Below are 12,496 nucleotides of genomic sequence, written 5' to 3' on the forward strand. Positions count from 1 at the left end.
TTGTCTTGTTTTGAAGTACGGAAGCTAGTACCTCATGTTTAAAGCTTGGCATGATGATCCAGAAGTAAGAGAAAAATTAAGCTACGAGAGAGCAGACAATTTTAAGAGTTGAATCTGATTATGTGAGGAGGGACAGGAGCGAGGGCAGAAGTGGAGGGCTGACCTCAGATGTGAGCACACACAGTTCTCTGTAGCAAATGGGAAGGCAGAGAGAGGTTTGTAGTGGGAGAATGTAGAAGCTCTCTTTTATTCTTTTTTTTTCTTTTACTGGTTCCATGCCCCATGAAGACAAAGAAGCTCTCTTTTGATGGCTTGTTTTTTGATTTGATTTGTTTTTTGTGTTAGTTTTCAGTAAACCAGGAAGCAAGGTCATGAAATGAAGGCATGAAAATGTAACTATTATAAAGACTAATGATTTCAAACTGTGGAAAATGTATTCTTTTTATTGAGATTTTTTATTAAAATATAAGGGTCAAAAATAGTATAGAGTGCAGCCATGAAAAATAAATCATGCCTTTTGCAGCGGCATGGATGCAGCTCGGGACCATTATCCTATGCTAATTAACATTGGGTACTCGTGGACATAGAGATGGCAACAATAGACCCTGTAGACTACTAGAGGTGGGAGGAAAGGCAGGGACAAGGGTTGAAAAACTAACTATTGGGTACTATGCTCACCACCTGAGTGATGGGGTTGTTTGTGTCCCAAACTTGAGCATCACACAATATACCCATGTAACAAACCTGCACATGTTACCCGCTGAATCTAAACTAAAAGTTGAAATTATAAAAAAAAAAAAAAGTTTCCAAAAATAGTGCAGTGAAACAAAACCAAAAATAGGTAAATTAAACTTCCTCAAAATTAAAACCTTTTGTGTCTTAAAAGGCACTCTCAACAGAATGAAAAGACCCATGGAATGGGGGAGATGTTTGCAAATCATACGTTTGACAAGGGTCTTGTATCCATAACATGTAAAGAACTCTTACAATTCAACAACAAAAAGACAACCCAAATAAAAAGTGAGCAAAGGGCTTGAATATACAGGCACACCTCATTTTATTGTCCTTTACTGCACTTTGCAAGATACCATTTTCTACAAATTGAAGGTTTTTGCAACCCTGCATCAAGCAAGTCTATCAGCACCATTTTTCCAGCAGCATGTGGTCATTTCATATCTTTGTGTCATATTTTGATAATTCTTGCACTGTTTCTAAGTTTATTGCTATTATTCATTAGTGATTTTTTTTTTTTTTTTTTTTTTTTTTTTTTTTGAGACGGAGTCTCGCTCTGTCGCCCAGGCTGGAGTGCAGTGGCCGGATCTCAGCTCACTGCAAGCTCCGCCTCCCGGGTTCACGCCATTCTCCTGCCTCAGCCTCCCGAGTAGCTGGGACTACAGGCGCCCACAACCGCGCCCGGCTAATTTTTTGTATTTTTAGTAGAGACGGGGTTTCACCGTGGTCTCGATCTCCTGACCTTGTGATCCGCCCGCCTCGGCCTCCCAAAGTGCTGGGATTACAGGCGTGAGCCACCGCGCCCGGCCCATTAGTGATTTTTTTTATGTCACTATTGTAATTGTTCTGGGGCGCCACAAACCATTCCCATATAAGACAGCAAGTTTAATTGATAAATGTGTATTCTGATTGCTCTACCAACCAGCCATTTTACCATCTCTGTCCCTCTTCTTGGACCTACCTTTTCCCTGAGACACAACAATATTGAAATTAGACCACGTCATAACCCTACAATGGCCTTTAACTATTCAAATGAAGAGTCACAAGTCTCTCACTTTAAATTAAAAGGTAGAAATGATTAAGAGTAGTGAGGAAGGCATATTGAAAGCTGAGATAGACCAAAAGCTAGACCTCTTGTGCCAGTTAGCCAAGTTGTGAATGCAAAGGAAAAGTTCTTGAAGGAAATTAAAAGTGCTGCTCCAGTGAACCCACAAATGATAAGAAAGTGAAACAGCTTTCTTGTTAATATGGAGAAAGTCTGAATGGTCTGGACAGAAGATCATACCGGCTACAACGTTCCTTTAAGCCAAAGCCTAATCCAGAGCAAGGGCCTAACTCTTTTTAATTCTATGAAGGCTGAGAGCGGTGCAGAAGCTGTAGAAGAAAAGTTGAAGCTGGCAGAGGTTGGTTCATGAGGTTTAAGAAAAGAAGCCATCTCTATAACCTAAAAGTGCGAGGTGAAACTGATGTACAAGCCGCAGCAAGTTACTCAGAAGATCTAGCTAAAATCATTTAAGAAGGTGGCCGCACTAAACAACATTTTCAACATAGCGAAAACAGCCTTGTATTGGAAAAAGACGCCAGCTAGGACTCTCCTACCTAAAGAGCAGTCAATGCTCAGCTTCAAAGCTTCAAAAGACAGACTGACTTTCTTGTTAGAAACTAATGTAGCTGGTACGTTTAAGTTGAAGCCTATGTCTATTTACCATTCCCAAAATCTTGGGGCCCTGAAGAGTATAGCTAAATCTACTCTGCCTGTGCTCTCTTAAGGGAACAGTGAAGTCTGGATGACAGCACATCTATTTACAGCATGGTTTACTGAAAATTTTTTTTTAAAAGACAGAGTGTCAGTATGTTGCCCAGGCTGGAGTGCAGTAGCGATTCACAGGTGTGATCGTTGCATATCACAGCCTCAAATTCCTGGGCTCAAGCAATCCCCTGCTTCAGCCACCTGACTTGCTGGGACTACAGGCATGAACTGCTGTGCAATGGCTTGGTTTAATGACTAGTTTAAGTCCACTGTTTAAGAACTACTGCTCAGAAAAAAAAAAAAAAAAAAAACTGAGTCCTTTCAAAATATTGCTGCTCATTGACAATGCATGTAGTCACCCAAGAGCTCTGATGGAGATGTACAAAGAAATTAATGTTTTCGTGTTATTAACAAAACATTCTGCAGCCCATGAATCAAGGAGTAATTTCGACTTTCAAGCCTTATTATTTAAGAAATACATTTCAGAGGCCGGGCGCGGTGGCTCAAGCCTGTAATCCCAGCACTTTGGGAGGCCGAGACGGGCGGATCACGAGGTCAGGAGATCGAGACCATCCTGGCTAACATGGTGAAACGCCGTCTCTACTAAAACATACAAAAAACTAGCCGGGCGAGGTGGCGGGCGCCTGTAGTCCCAGCTACGCGGGAGGCTGAGCCAGGAGAATGGCGTGAACCTGGGAGGCGGAGCTTGCAGTGAGCTGAGATCCGGCCACTGCACTCTAGCCTGGGTGACAAAGCAAGACTCCGTCTCAAAAAAAAAAAAAAAAAAGAAAGAAATACATTTCAGGCCGGGCGTGGTGGCTCACGCCTGTAATCCCAGCACTCTGGGAGGCCGAGACGGGCGGATCACGAGGTCAGGAGATCGAGACCATCCTGGCTAACACGGTGAAACCCCGTCTCTACTAAAAAATACAAAAACTAGGCCGGGCGAGGTGGCTCAAGCCTGTAATCCCAGCACTTTGGGAGGCCGAGACGGGCGGATCACAAGGTCAGGAGATCGAGACCATCCTGGCTAACACGGTGAAACCTCGTCTCTATTAGGAAATACAAAAAAAAAAAACTAGCCGGGCGAGGTGGCGGGCGCCTGTAGTCCCAGCTACTCGGGAGGCTGAGGCAGGAGAATGGCGTGAACCTGGGAGGCGGGGCTTGCAGTGAGCTGAGATCCGGCCACTGCACTCCAGCCTGGATGACAGAGCGAGACTCCGTCTCAAAAAAAAAAAAAAAATACAAAAACTAGCCGGGCGAGGTGGCAGGCGCCTATAGTCCCAGCTACTCTGAGGCAGGAGAATGGCGCGAACCCGGGAGGCGGAGCTTGCAGTGAGCTGAGATCCGGCCACTGAACTCCAGCCTGGGTGACAGAGTGAGACTCTGTCTCAAAAAAAAAAAAAAAAAATACATTTCATAAAGCTAAAGGTGGCATGGATAGTGATTCCTCTGATGGATCTAGGCAAAGTAAATTGAAAACTTTCTAGAAAAGATTCACCATTCTATATGCCATTAAGAACATTTCGGATTCATGGAAGGAGGTCAAAATGACAACATTAACAGGAGTTTGAAAGAGGTTGATTCCAGCCCTCTTGGATGACTTTGAGGTGATTAAGACTTCAATGGATGAAGTAACTGCAGATGTGATGGAAATAGCAAGAGAAGTAGAATTAGAAGTGGAGACAGAAGATGTGACTGAATTGCTGCAATCTCGTGATAAAACATTAAACAGATGAGAAGTTGTTTCTTCTAGATGAGCAAAGACAGTGGTTTCTTAAGATGGAATCTACTAGTAAAGATGCTGTGAACACTGTTGAAATGTACAACAGAGGATTTAGAACATTTAATAAACTTAATTGATAAAGCAGTATCAGAATTTGAGAGGATTGACTCAAATTTTGAAAAAATACTAATGTGGGTAAAATGCCATCAAACAACATGACATGCTACAGAGAAATTTTTCTTGAAAGGAAGAGTTCCGTTAATGTGGCAAACTTCATTGCTGTCTTTTTTTTTTTTTTTTTTTTGAGATGGAGTCTCACTCTGTCACCCAGGCTGAAGTGCAGTGGCACAATCTCAGCTCACTGCAACCTCCACCTCCTGGGTTCAAGTGATTTTCCTGCCTCGTCCTCCCAAGTAGCTGAGATTATAGGCACACGCCACCACGCCCAACTAATGTTTGTATTTTTAGTAGAGATGGGGTTTCACCATGTTGGCCAGGCTAGTCTCGAACTCCTGACCTGGGGTGATCCACCTGCCTCAACCTCCCAAAGTGCTGGGATTACAGGCATGAGCCTACTGCGCCCAGCCCATTGCCGTCTTATTTTATGAAATAGCCACAGCTACCCCAACCTTCAGCAGCCACCACCCTGATCAGTCATCAGCCATCAGAATTGAGGCAAGACCCTCTAACAACAAAAAAATTACAACTCACTGAAGGCTCCAGTTATTGTTAACGTTTTTTAGCAATAAAGTTTTTTTTTTTTTTTGAGACAGAGTCTTGCTCTGTCACCCAGGCTGGAGTGCAATGGCACGATCTCGGCTCACTGCAAGCTCCACCTCCCGGGTTCATGCCATTCTCCTGCCTCAGCCTCCCGAGTAGCTGGGACTACAGGCGCCAGCTACAACGCCCGGCTAATTTTTTTGTATTTTTTGTAGAGACAGGGTTTCACCATGTTAGCCAGGATGGTCTCGATCTCCTGACTTCGTGATCCGCCCGCCTCAGTCTCCCAAAATGCTGGGATTACAGGCATGAAGCAATAAATTATTTTTAAATTAAGATAGGCACCTTGTTTTTTAGACATAATGCTATTATTGCACAGTTAACAGATAGTGTAAAATATAGTGGAAAAATAACATATGCACTAGGAAACAAAAAAATTGGGGTGACTTGCTTTATTACAATATTAGCTTTATTGTGGGGGTCTGGAGCCAAACCCTCGATATCTATGAGGTATGCCTGTATATTTCTCCAGAGAAGACATCGAAATGGACAGCAAGTGCATTGAAAGATGCTTAGTCACAATATGATGCCACATCACACCCACTATGATCACCATTAAAAACAATAAACAGCCGGGCGCGGTGGCTCACGCCTGTAATCCCAGCACTTTGGGAGGCCGAGACGGGCGGATCACGAGGTCAGGAGATCAAGACTATCCTGGCTAACACGGTGAAACCCCGTCTCTACTAAAAAATACAAAAAACTAGCCGGGCGAGGTGGCGGGCGCCTATAGTCCCAGCTACTCGGGAGGCTGAGGCAGGAGAATGGCGGGAACCCGGGAGGCGGAACTTGCAGTGAGCTGAGATCCGGCCACTGCACTCCAGCCTGGGTGACAGAAGCGAGACTCTGACTCAAAAAAAAAAAAAAAAACAATAAACAAAAACACAGAAAATAACAAGTGTTAGTGAGGATGCAGAATATTGGAATCCCTCATACACTGCTGGTGGGAATGTAAAATGGTGCAGCTACTGTGGAAAACAGTGTGGCAGTTCCTCAATAAGTTGAGCATAGAATGACCACATGACAGCAGTTCCAATCCTAGGTATCTAGCCAACAGAACTGACAACCTGTGTTCAAATAAGAACTTGCACACAAATGTTCATGCCAGTTATAGTCACAGTAGCCAAAAGGTGGAAACAACCCAAATGTCCACGAACAAATGAACAATTAAACAAAATGTGGTATATCCATACAATGGAATAGTATTCAGCTATGAAAAGGAATGAAGTACTAATACATTGTATGACATAGATGAACCTTGAAAACATTTTGCTTAGTGAAAGAAGCCAGACATGAAAGACCACCCATTGTATGGTTTTATTTATAATAGGTAAATCCATAGAGACAGAAAGCAGATTCGTGGTTGCCTGGAACTCGGGGGAGGGAATAATGGAATATGACTGCCTAATAGGTGCTGGGTTTCCATTTGGGGTGATGAGAAAGTTCTGGACTAGATAGTGGTGGCTGCAGATCATTGTGAATGAACTTAGTGCCACTGAATTATATGCTTTAAAATGGTGACAGTGGTCAATTTTATGTTACATGTATTTTACCACAAATAAAAAATCAGGCAGTTGTATTAGGTTACATTATTTAAAGGGATAAAATACATATGCCGTTAAACCTAGTTTCTCATTTAGGGTAATTCTAGGAATCTTACGGGATTTTTAGAACTGGAAAAGACCATAGGATTGATAACTTATGCCTATGTTATAAAGTGTGTTGAAAATATTTAGCAACTTCTTACTTATCACAAAGATTGGAATTATCCTGTTATGCAAATTTCTCTGCCTAAAGGTTTACAGTTTTCTCTGATTCATTGTCTGGGATCCTGACCCGGAACTCAAAGCCACCTTTCCCTAGCCATTGCTTCATCAAAAAAAAAAAGCAATCTTACAGACACCAATCTTGTCTGATTTACTGTGAGTCAACAGGCATAAACCACTTCAGTTTATTTCCATTTCTAATAACATTGTTACTGGGGCAATAACAAGTCATGTAAATTAGCCTACATGTTAGAATAATATATAGTCTACAATATATAGTCTGATTTTCTTCATGCTATAAATACCTATAAACATTAGTGTACAGAAGCGGTAATATTTAGACCTGACTAACAAATAAAATGTTCAATTGGTATTTGTCTCATGAGCTATGCACAAATGTCTTTATCAATTTACATTTTAAATACAGTTTTAATGACGTAGTCATTCATGTCATATAGCTTTTAATAGGGATTCTAGTTGATAGTATATTTGTCTACAAAAAAAGAATTTTCTAAGAACTGGAAAAGCATTTTTCAAAGCAGTTTTTCAAAGTACAATAAGTGATCTGTGGTTCTGTAAAGGTAGATAATACTAGATCTTTAAAGTTTCACTGCGCTTCAGGATTGTTCTTGAAGAGATATTCTGCCTACAATTGAAAAAAAGACAAGTCAGCAATTTGCAAGTTATTATTAGTCATGTATTTGTATTAGTAACAATTTAAAAATCATCTAGGGCCGGGCTCATGCCTATAATCCCAGCACTTTGGGAGACCGAGGCCGGTGGATCACTTGAGGTCAGAAGTTCGAAAACAGCCTGGCCAACTTGGTGAAACCCCATCTCTACTAAAATACAAAAAATTAGCTGGGTGTGGTGGTGGGCACCTGTAATCCCAGCTACTCGGGAGGCTAAGGCAGGAGAATCGCTTGATCCCAGGAGGTGGCGGTTGCAGTGAGCCAAGATGGTGCCATTGCATTCCAGCCTGGGCAACAAGAGTGAAACTCTATCTTAAATAAATAAATAAATAAGTAAAAGTACATACATTTTTTACTTTCAAATGAATAATAAAAATCCTACATGGGTTTGACCAATGAGGAAAAAAAAATCTTATTATAAATGGCGAATGTATTAGAAGCTATTTCCCAAATAACCAGAAACATAATTTTGTTTTTTTTTGTTTTTTTTTTTTTTGAGACGGAGTCTTGCTCTGTCGCCCAGGCTGGAGTGCAGTGGCCGGATCTCAGCTCACTGCAAGCTCCGCCTCCCAGGTTCACGCCATTCTCCTGCCTCAGCCTCCCGAGTAGCTGGGACTACAGGCGCCCGTCACCTCGCCCGGCTAGTTTTTTGTATTTTTTAGTAGAGATGGGGTTTCACCATGTTAGCCAGGATGGTCTCGATCTCCTGACCTTGTGATCCACCCGTCTCGGCCTCCCAAAGTGCTGGGATTACAGGCTTGAGCCACCGCGCCCGGCCCAGAAACATAATTTTGTTATCTCGACTGGTTTTCTGTTAAAATTCAGGCAGATTAGGCTGGGCGTGGCGGCTCTCCCCTGTAATCCCAGCACTTTGGGAGGCCTGGGTGGGCGGATCACAAGGTCAGGATTCAAGACCAGCCTGACCAACATGGTGAAACCGTCTCTACTAAAAATACAAAAATTAGCCTGGGGTGGTGGTGCAGGATTGTAATTGCAGCTACTCAGGAGGCTGAGGCAGGAGAATCGCTTGAGCCCTGGAGACAGAGGTTGCAGTGAGCCGAGATCGTGCCACTGCACTTCAGCCTGGACGACAGAGCTAAACTCCGTCTCAAAAAAAAAAAAAAAAAAAAAAAAAGGCCGGGCGCGGTGGCTCACGCCTGTAATCCCAGCACTTTGGGAGGCCGAGGCGGGCGGATCACAAGGTCAGGAGATCGAGACCACGGTGAAACCCCGTCCCTACTAAAAATACAAAAAATTAGCCGGGCGCGGTTGTGGGCGCCTGTAGTCCCAGCTACTCGGGAGGCTGAGGCAGGAGAATGGCGTGAACCCGGGAGGCGGAGCTTGCAGTGAGCCGAGATCGCGCCACTGCACTCCAGCCTGGGCGACAGAGCGAGACTCCGTCTCAAAAAAAAAAAAAAAAAAAAAAAAAAGATTCAGGCAGATTTTGTTTTATTTATTTATTTATTTTTTTGAGACGGAGTCTCACTGTCGTGCCCAGGCTGGAGTGCAGTGGTGCGATCTCGGCTCACTGCAACCTCAGCCTCCCGGTTCAAGCGATTCTCCTGCCTCAGCTTCCTGAGTAGCTGGGACTACAGTGTGCGACACCATGCCCGGCTAATTTTTGTTGTTGTTGTTGTTGTTGTTGTTGTATTTTTAGTAGAGATGGGTGGGGTTCACTATGTTGGCAGGGTGGTCTCTAACTCCTGACCACAAGTGATCCCCTGACCTTGGCCTCCCAAAGTGCTGAGATTACAGGTGTGAGCCACCGCACCCGACCTCAAATGTTTAAAATAATTAAATATTTTACCAGAAAATCAACAGGGTCTTCGGGTCGGACGTTGCAACATTCATTCAGGCCCTGAATAAGAGTTGGCATCACGTAGGTCATTAAATAGTTTCTCAGGGGAATTGATTGAGCCTCCAGTAATTCTCTTTCTTCTCTTTTCACTTCCTCTAGTCGTTTATTCTAAAATAGAACATTTGGGGGCAAAGTAAATATGTAGTGAGAAAGGGGAGAACACTCACACAGTTCACCTTAGAGTGCACTGAGACACTGCTAGAAATAGTCACCATCTATGATACAGATGGCATTTCCAATCAGCAGGGAAAATACATAAATGGCGTTATAACAACTTAGTCATTTGGAAAATAATAAATTGGATCACATCTTACACCAAAATAATGTCTAGCTGCCCAGATGAAGCAAAATAGAAAGAAAAAAAAAATGCCACTAGAAAGTCTGGAGGGCATTGGGATAGTGACGTGTGCAATTCTTTGCTCAGCATACAGCCACCCTCTCTTGTGGGAGTCATAATTCCAGATTTCTTTTGAGAAATCTCCCTTCTCAGCATAGTGGTTTAGTTTGAGTGGGATTTAAACCCATCATCCAGCCACCTCCTGGCCATAGATTCTAATTAAGGATCGGCACAACATCAAAATTGGTTACAATTTACAATACCTAAATTGTAAACAGTACTAGTACAAATATATGACTAATAATAACTTGTAAATTGTTGACTTGTCTTTTTAAAAAATTCTAGTTAAAGATGAGCACATCAAGTGCCCTGCCATGCATGGTAGGTGCACCTAAGAATGAAGCCTCCCATGCAAGGCAGGACAGAGAGGGGGATCCTAAGTCCTTGGCAACATCATTTGAGCCACTATATCACACCTTACCTGAAGCCAGCCCTACCCCTGGACTTCTCTGGGTTTCTTTATGATGAAGTCATTTTGAGTTTGCTTTTAATATCACTTGCAAGATAAAGAGTCCTAGCTGATATTTGTTTGAAAGGAGGTCTTGGCAAGATTGCCAACCCAGAAATCAAAATGGGAAACAGGTGGATGGATTTGACTACATGTAAACATGAAACTTTTGTGTGGTCAGAGAAAATATCATAAATGATGTTAAAAGATAAATGATGAATTGAGAAAAACTGCAACACATTATAAAAAAGATGTGATGAGGATATTACGTGATGCACGCTACTTGCCAGGCGCTGTGCATAGTTTACGTATATTACCTCTTTAGTCACCTCAATGACTGTATGAAGTAGGTACTATCATTATCCCCACTTTACAGATGGCGAAACTGAGACACAGAGAGGAGCCTGCACAAGGCCACATACCTACAGAGAGAGTGGAGTGGGATTTGAACTCTAGCAGCACGACTCAGGAGGCCAACTGGAGCCATTCCTGTTTCTATTGAACTAATTTATCAGGAGTTCTTTTTGCAAAATAATTAGAAAGAGACACACAGCCCAAACATGGGCAGAGAAAATATGCAACATGAGAAGAAACATAAATGCTTAACAAACATAGAAAAAGCTGTAAGATTAGTGATCAGAGAAATGAATATCAAAACAATGAGAACAGTTTTTATCAGCCTGACATGTGCGAGCAAAATTGAGAAAGTAGGTTTAGAGAAGGTGTAGGGAAATAACCACCTGTTAGATGATACGTAAACTGGTTTGCCATTGCTGGAGGGCAGTTTTAAAATATGTATCAAGGCCGGGCGCGGTGGCTCAAGCCTGTAATCCCAGCACTTTGGGAGGCCGAGGCGGGCGGATCACAAGGTCAGGAGATCGAGACCACAGTGAAACCCCGTCTCTACTAAAAAAAAAATACAAAAAATTAGCCGGGCATGGTGGCGGGCGCCTGTAGTCCTAGCTACTCAGGAGGCTGAGGCAGGAGAATGGCGTGAACCCAGGAGGCGGAGCTTGCAGTGAGCCGAGATCGCGCCACTGCACTCCAGCCTGGGCAACAGCGTGAGACTCCGTCTCAAAAAAAATAAAAATAAAAATAAAAAATAAAATAAAATAAAATATGTATCAAAACTTAAACCATGTCTAGTCTGACACAGCAAACTTTAGGAATTTAAGATTAATCAGGCACCCAAAATGTGTGCATTGGGCCTGCCTCCCTCCCTCCATCCCTCCCTTCTTTCTTCCTTTCTTCCTTCCTTCCATTTTTTGAGTGCCTGTTACGTGCCAGGCACTATTCTAAGCATTGGATATATGGCAGTGAACAACATAGACATCGCTGTCCTCATGTAACTTAAGTTCTGTGCAGAGAAAAGGCAAGAAACAAGGTAAATACATAAACTGTAAAATAGGTAGAGTAAGTACAAAGAGGAAAATTAAAAAGTGTAAAAGGGGATGTGACAGGTTGTGGGAAGGGGTAGGCATTGAATTTTACAGAGACCAGGAAATGCCTCACTAGAAAGACGACTTCTGGTCAAGATGCCATGTGTCTGTGAGGCAGTGAGTCATGCAGATGACCATCATTGGTGCACTGTTTGAAACTAGGAAGTATCAGAAGAAGCCAGGTCACAAAGGACCTTGACCACAATGACAAGTTTGGACTTTTATCAAATTGTGATAATCGAGAGCCTGTGAGGAGCTGTAAGCAGAGAATGGCCATGGTGGGTCTGCAGTTTGGAAGGATCACCTGGCAGCTGCTTGGGAACAGACTGGAGATGGACCAGGCTGGAGTTGGGGAGGACAGTGAGAAAGCACTGCATAATTCGGATGAGAAACACTGCCCCTAATCAGAATTAGAGAGCTGGGGACAGATTTGGGTGTCATTTTTGGTGATGGTATTTGTTTTTTGAGGCAGGGTCTCACTCTGTCATCCAGGCTGAAGTGCTGTGGCATCACCATAGCTCAATGCAGCCTCAATCTCCCAGGCTCAAACAATCCTCCAGGCTTAAGCAATCCTCCCACGTTAGCCTCCCTAGTAGTTGGGGCTACAGGCATGCCACTATGCCCAGCTAATTTTTATTTTTATTTTTAGTAGAGTCAAGGTCTTGCTATGTTGCCCAGGCTGTTCTTGAACACCTAAGCTCAAGTGATTCTCCAGCCTTACCCTCCCAAAGTGCTGGGATTACAGGTATGAACTACCATGCCCAGCCTAAGAGTGCTATTTTTGGAAGCAGAATTATTTGCTACACTCAGTGATTTGGGGAATGAGGAGGGGTTGAATGAAGCTGACCACCTGGGTAGGTTACATGGGTAAATGGAGGAAAATAAAATAAAATAATGAGGTCAATGCA

At 43.0% G+C, this 12,496-nt stretch overlaps 1 protein-coding gene across 3 annotated transcripts in view; it reads right to left on the reverse strand.

Annotated features, from left to right (window-relative positions):
* Positions 1 to 6,286: 6,286 nt before the first annotated feature.
* LOC105467660 (adenylate kinase 7) overlaps positions 6,287 to 12,496 on the reverse strand; it is a 99,824-nt gene continuing 93,614 nt past the window's right edge. For all 3 annotated transcript variants that reach the window (XM_071099637.1, XM_071099638.1, XM_071099636.1), the window contains 2 exons: positions 9,254 to 9,412; positions 6,287 to 7,400 (listed from right to left, as the gene is read on the reverse strand). In XM_071099637.1, coding sequence (XP_070955738.1) covers positions 7,362 to 7,400; positions 9,254 to 9,412 — 198 coding nt within the window. In that variant the 3' untranslated portion in view covers positions 6,287 to 7,361. The remainder of the gene's footprint in view (positions 7,401 to 9,253; positions 9,413 to 12,496) is intronic.

The sequence above is a fragment of the Macaca nemestrina genome, chromosome 7 (genome assembly GCF_043159975.1).
Source record: "Macaca nemestrina isolate mMacNem1 chromosome 7, mMacNem.hap1, whole genome shotgun sequence".
NCBI lineage: Eukaryota > Metazoa > Chordata > Mammalia > Primates > Cercopithecidae > Macaca > Macaca nemestrina.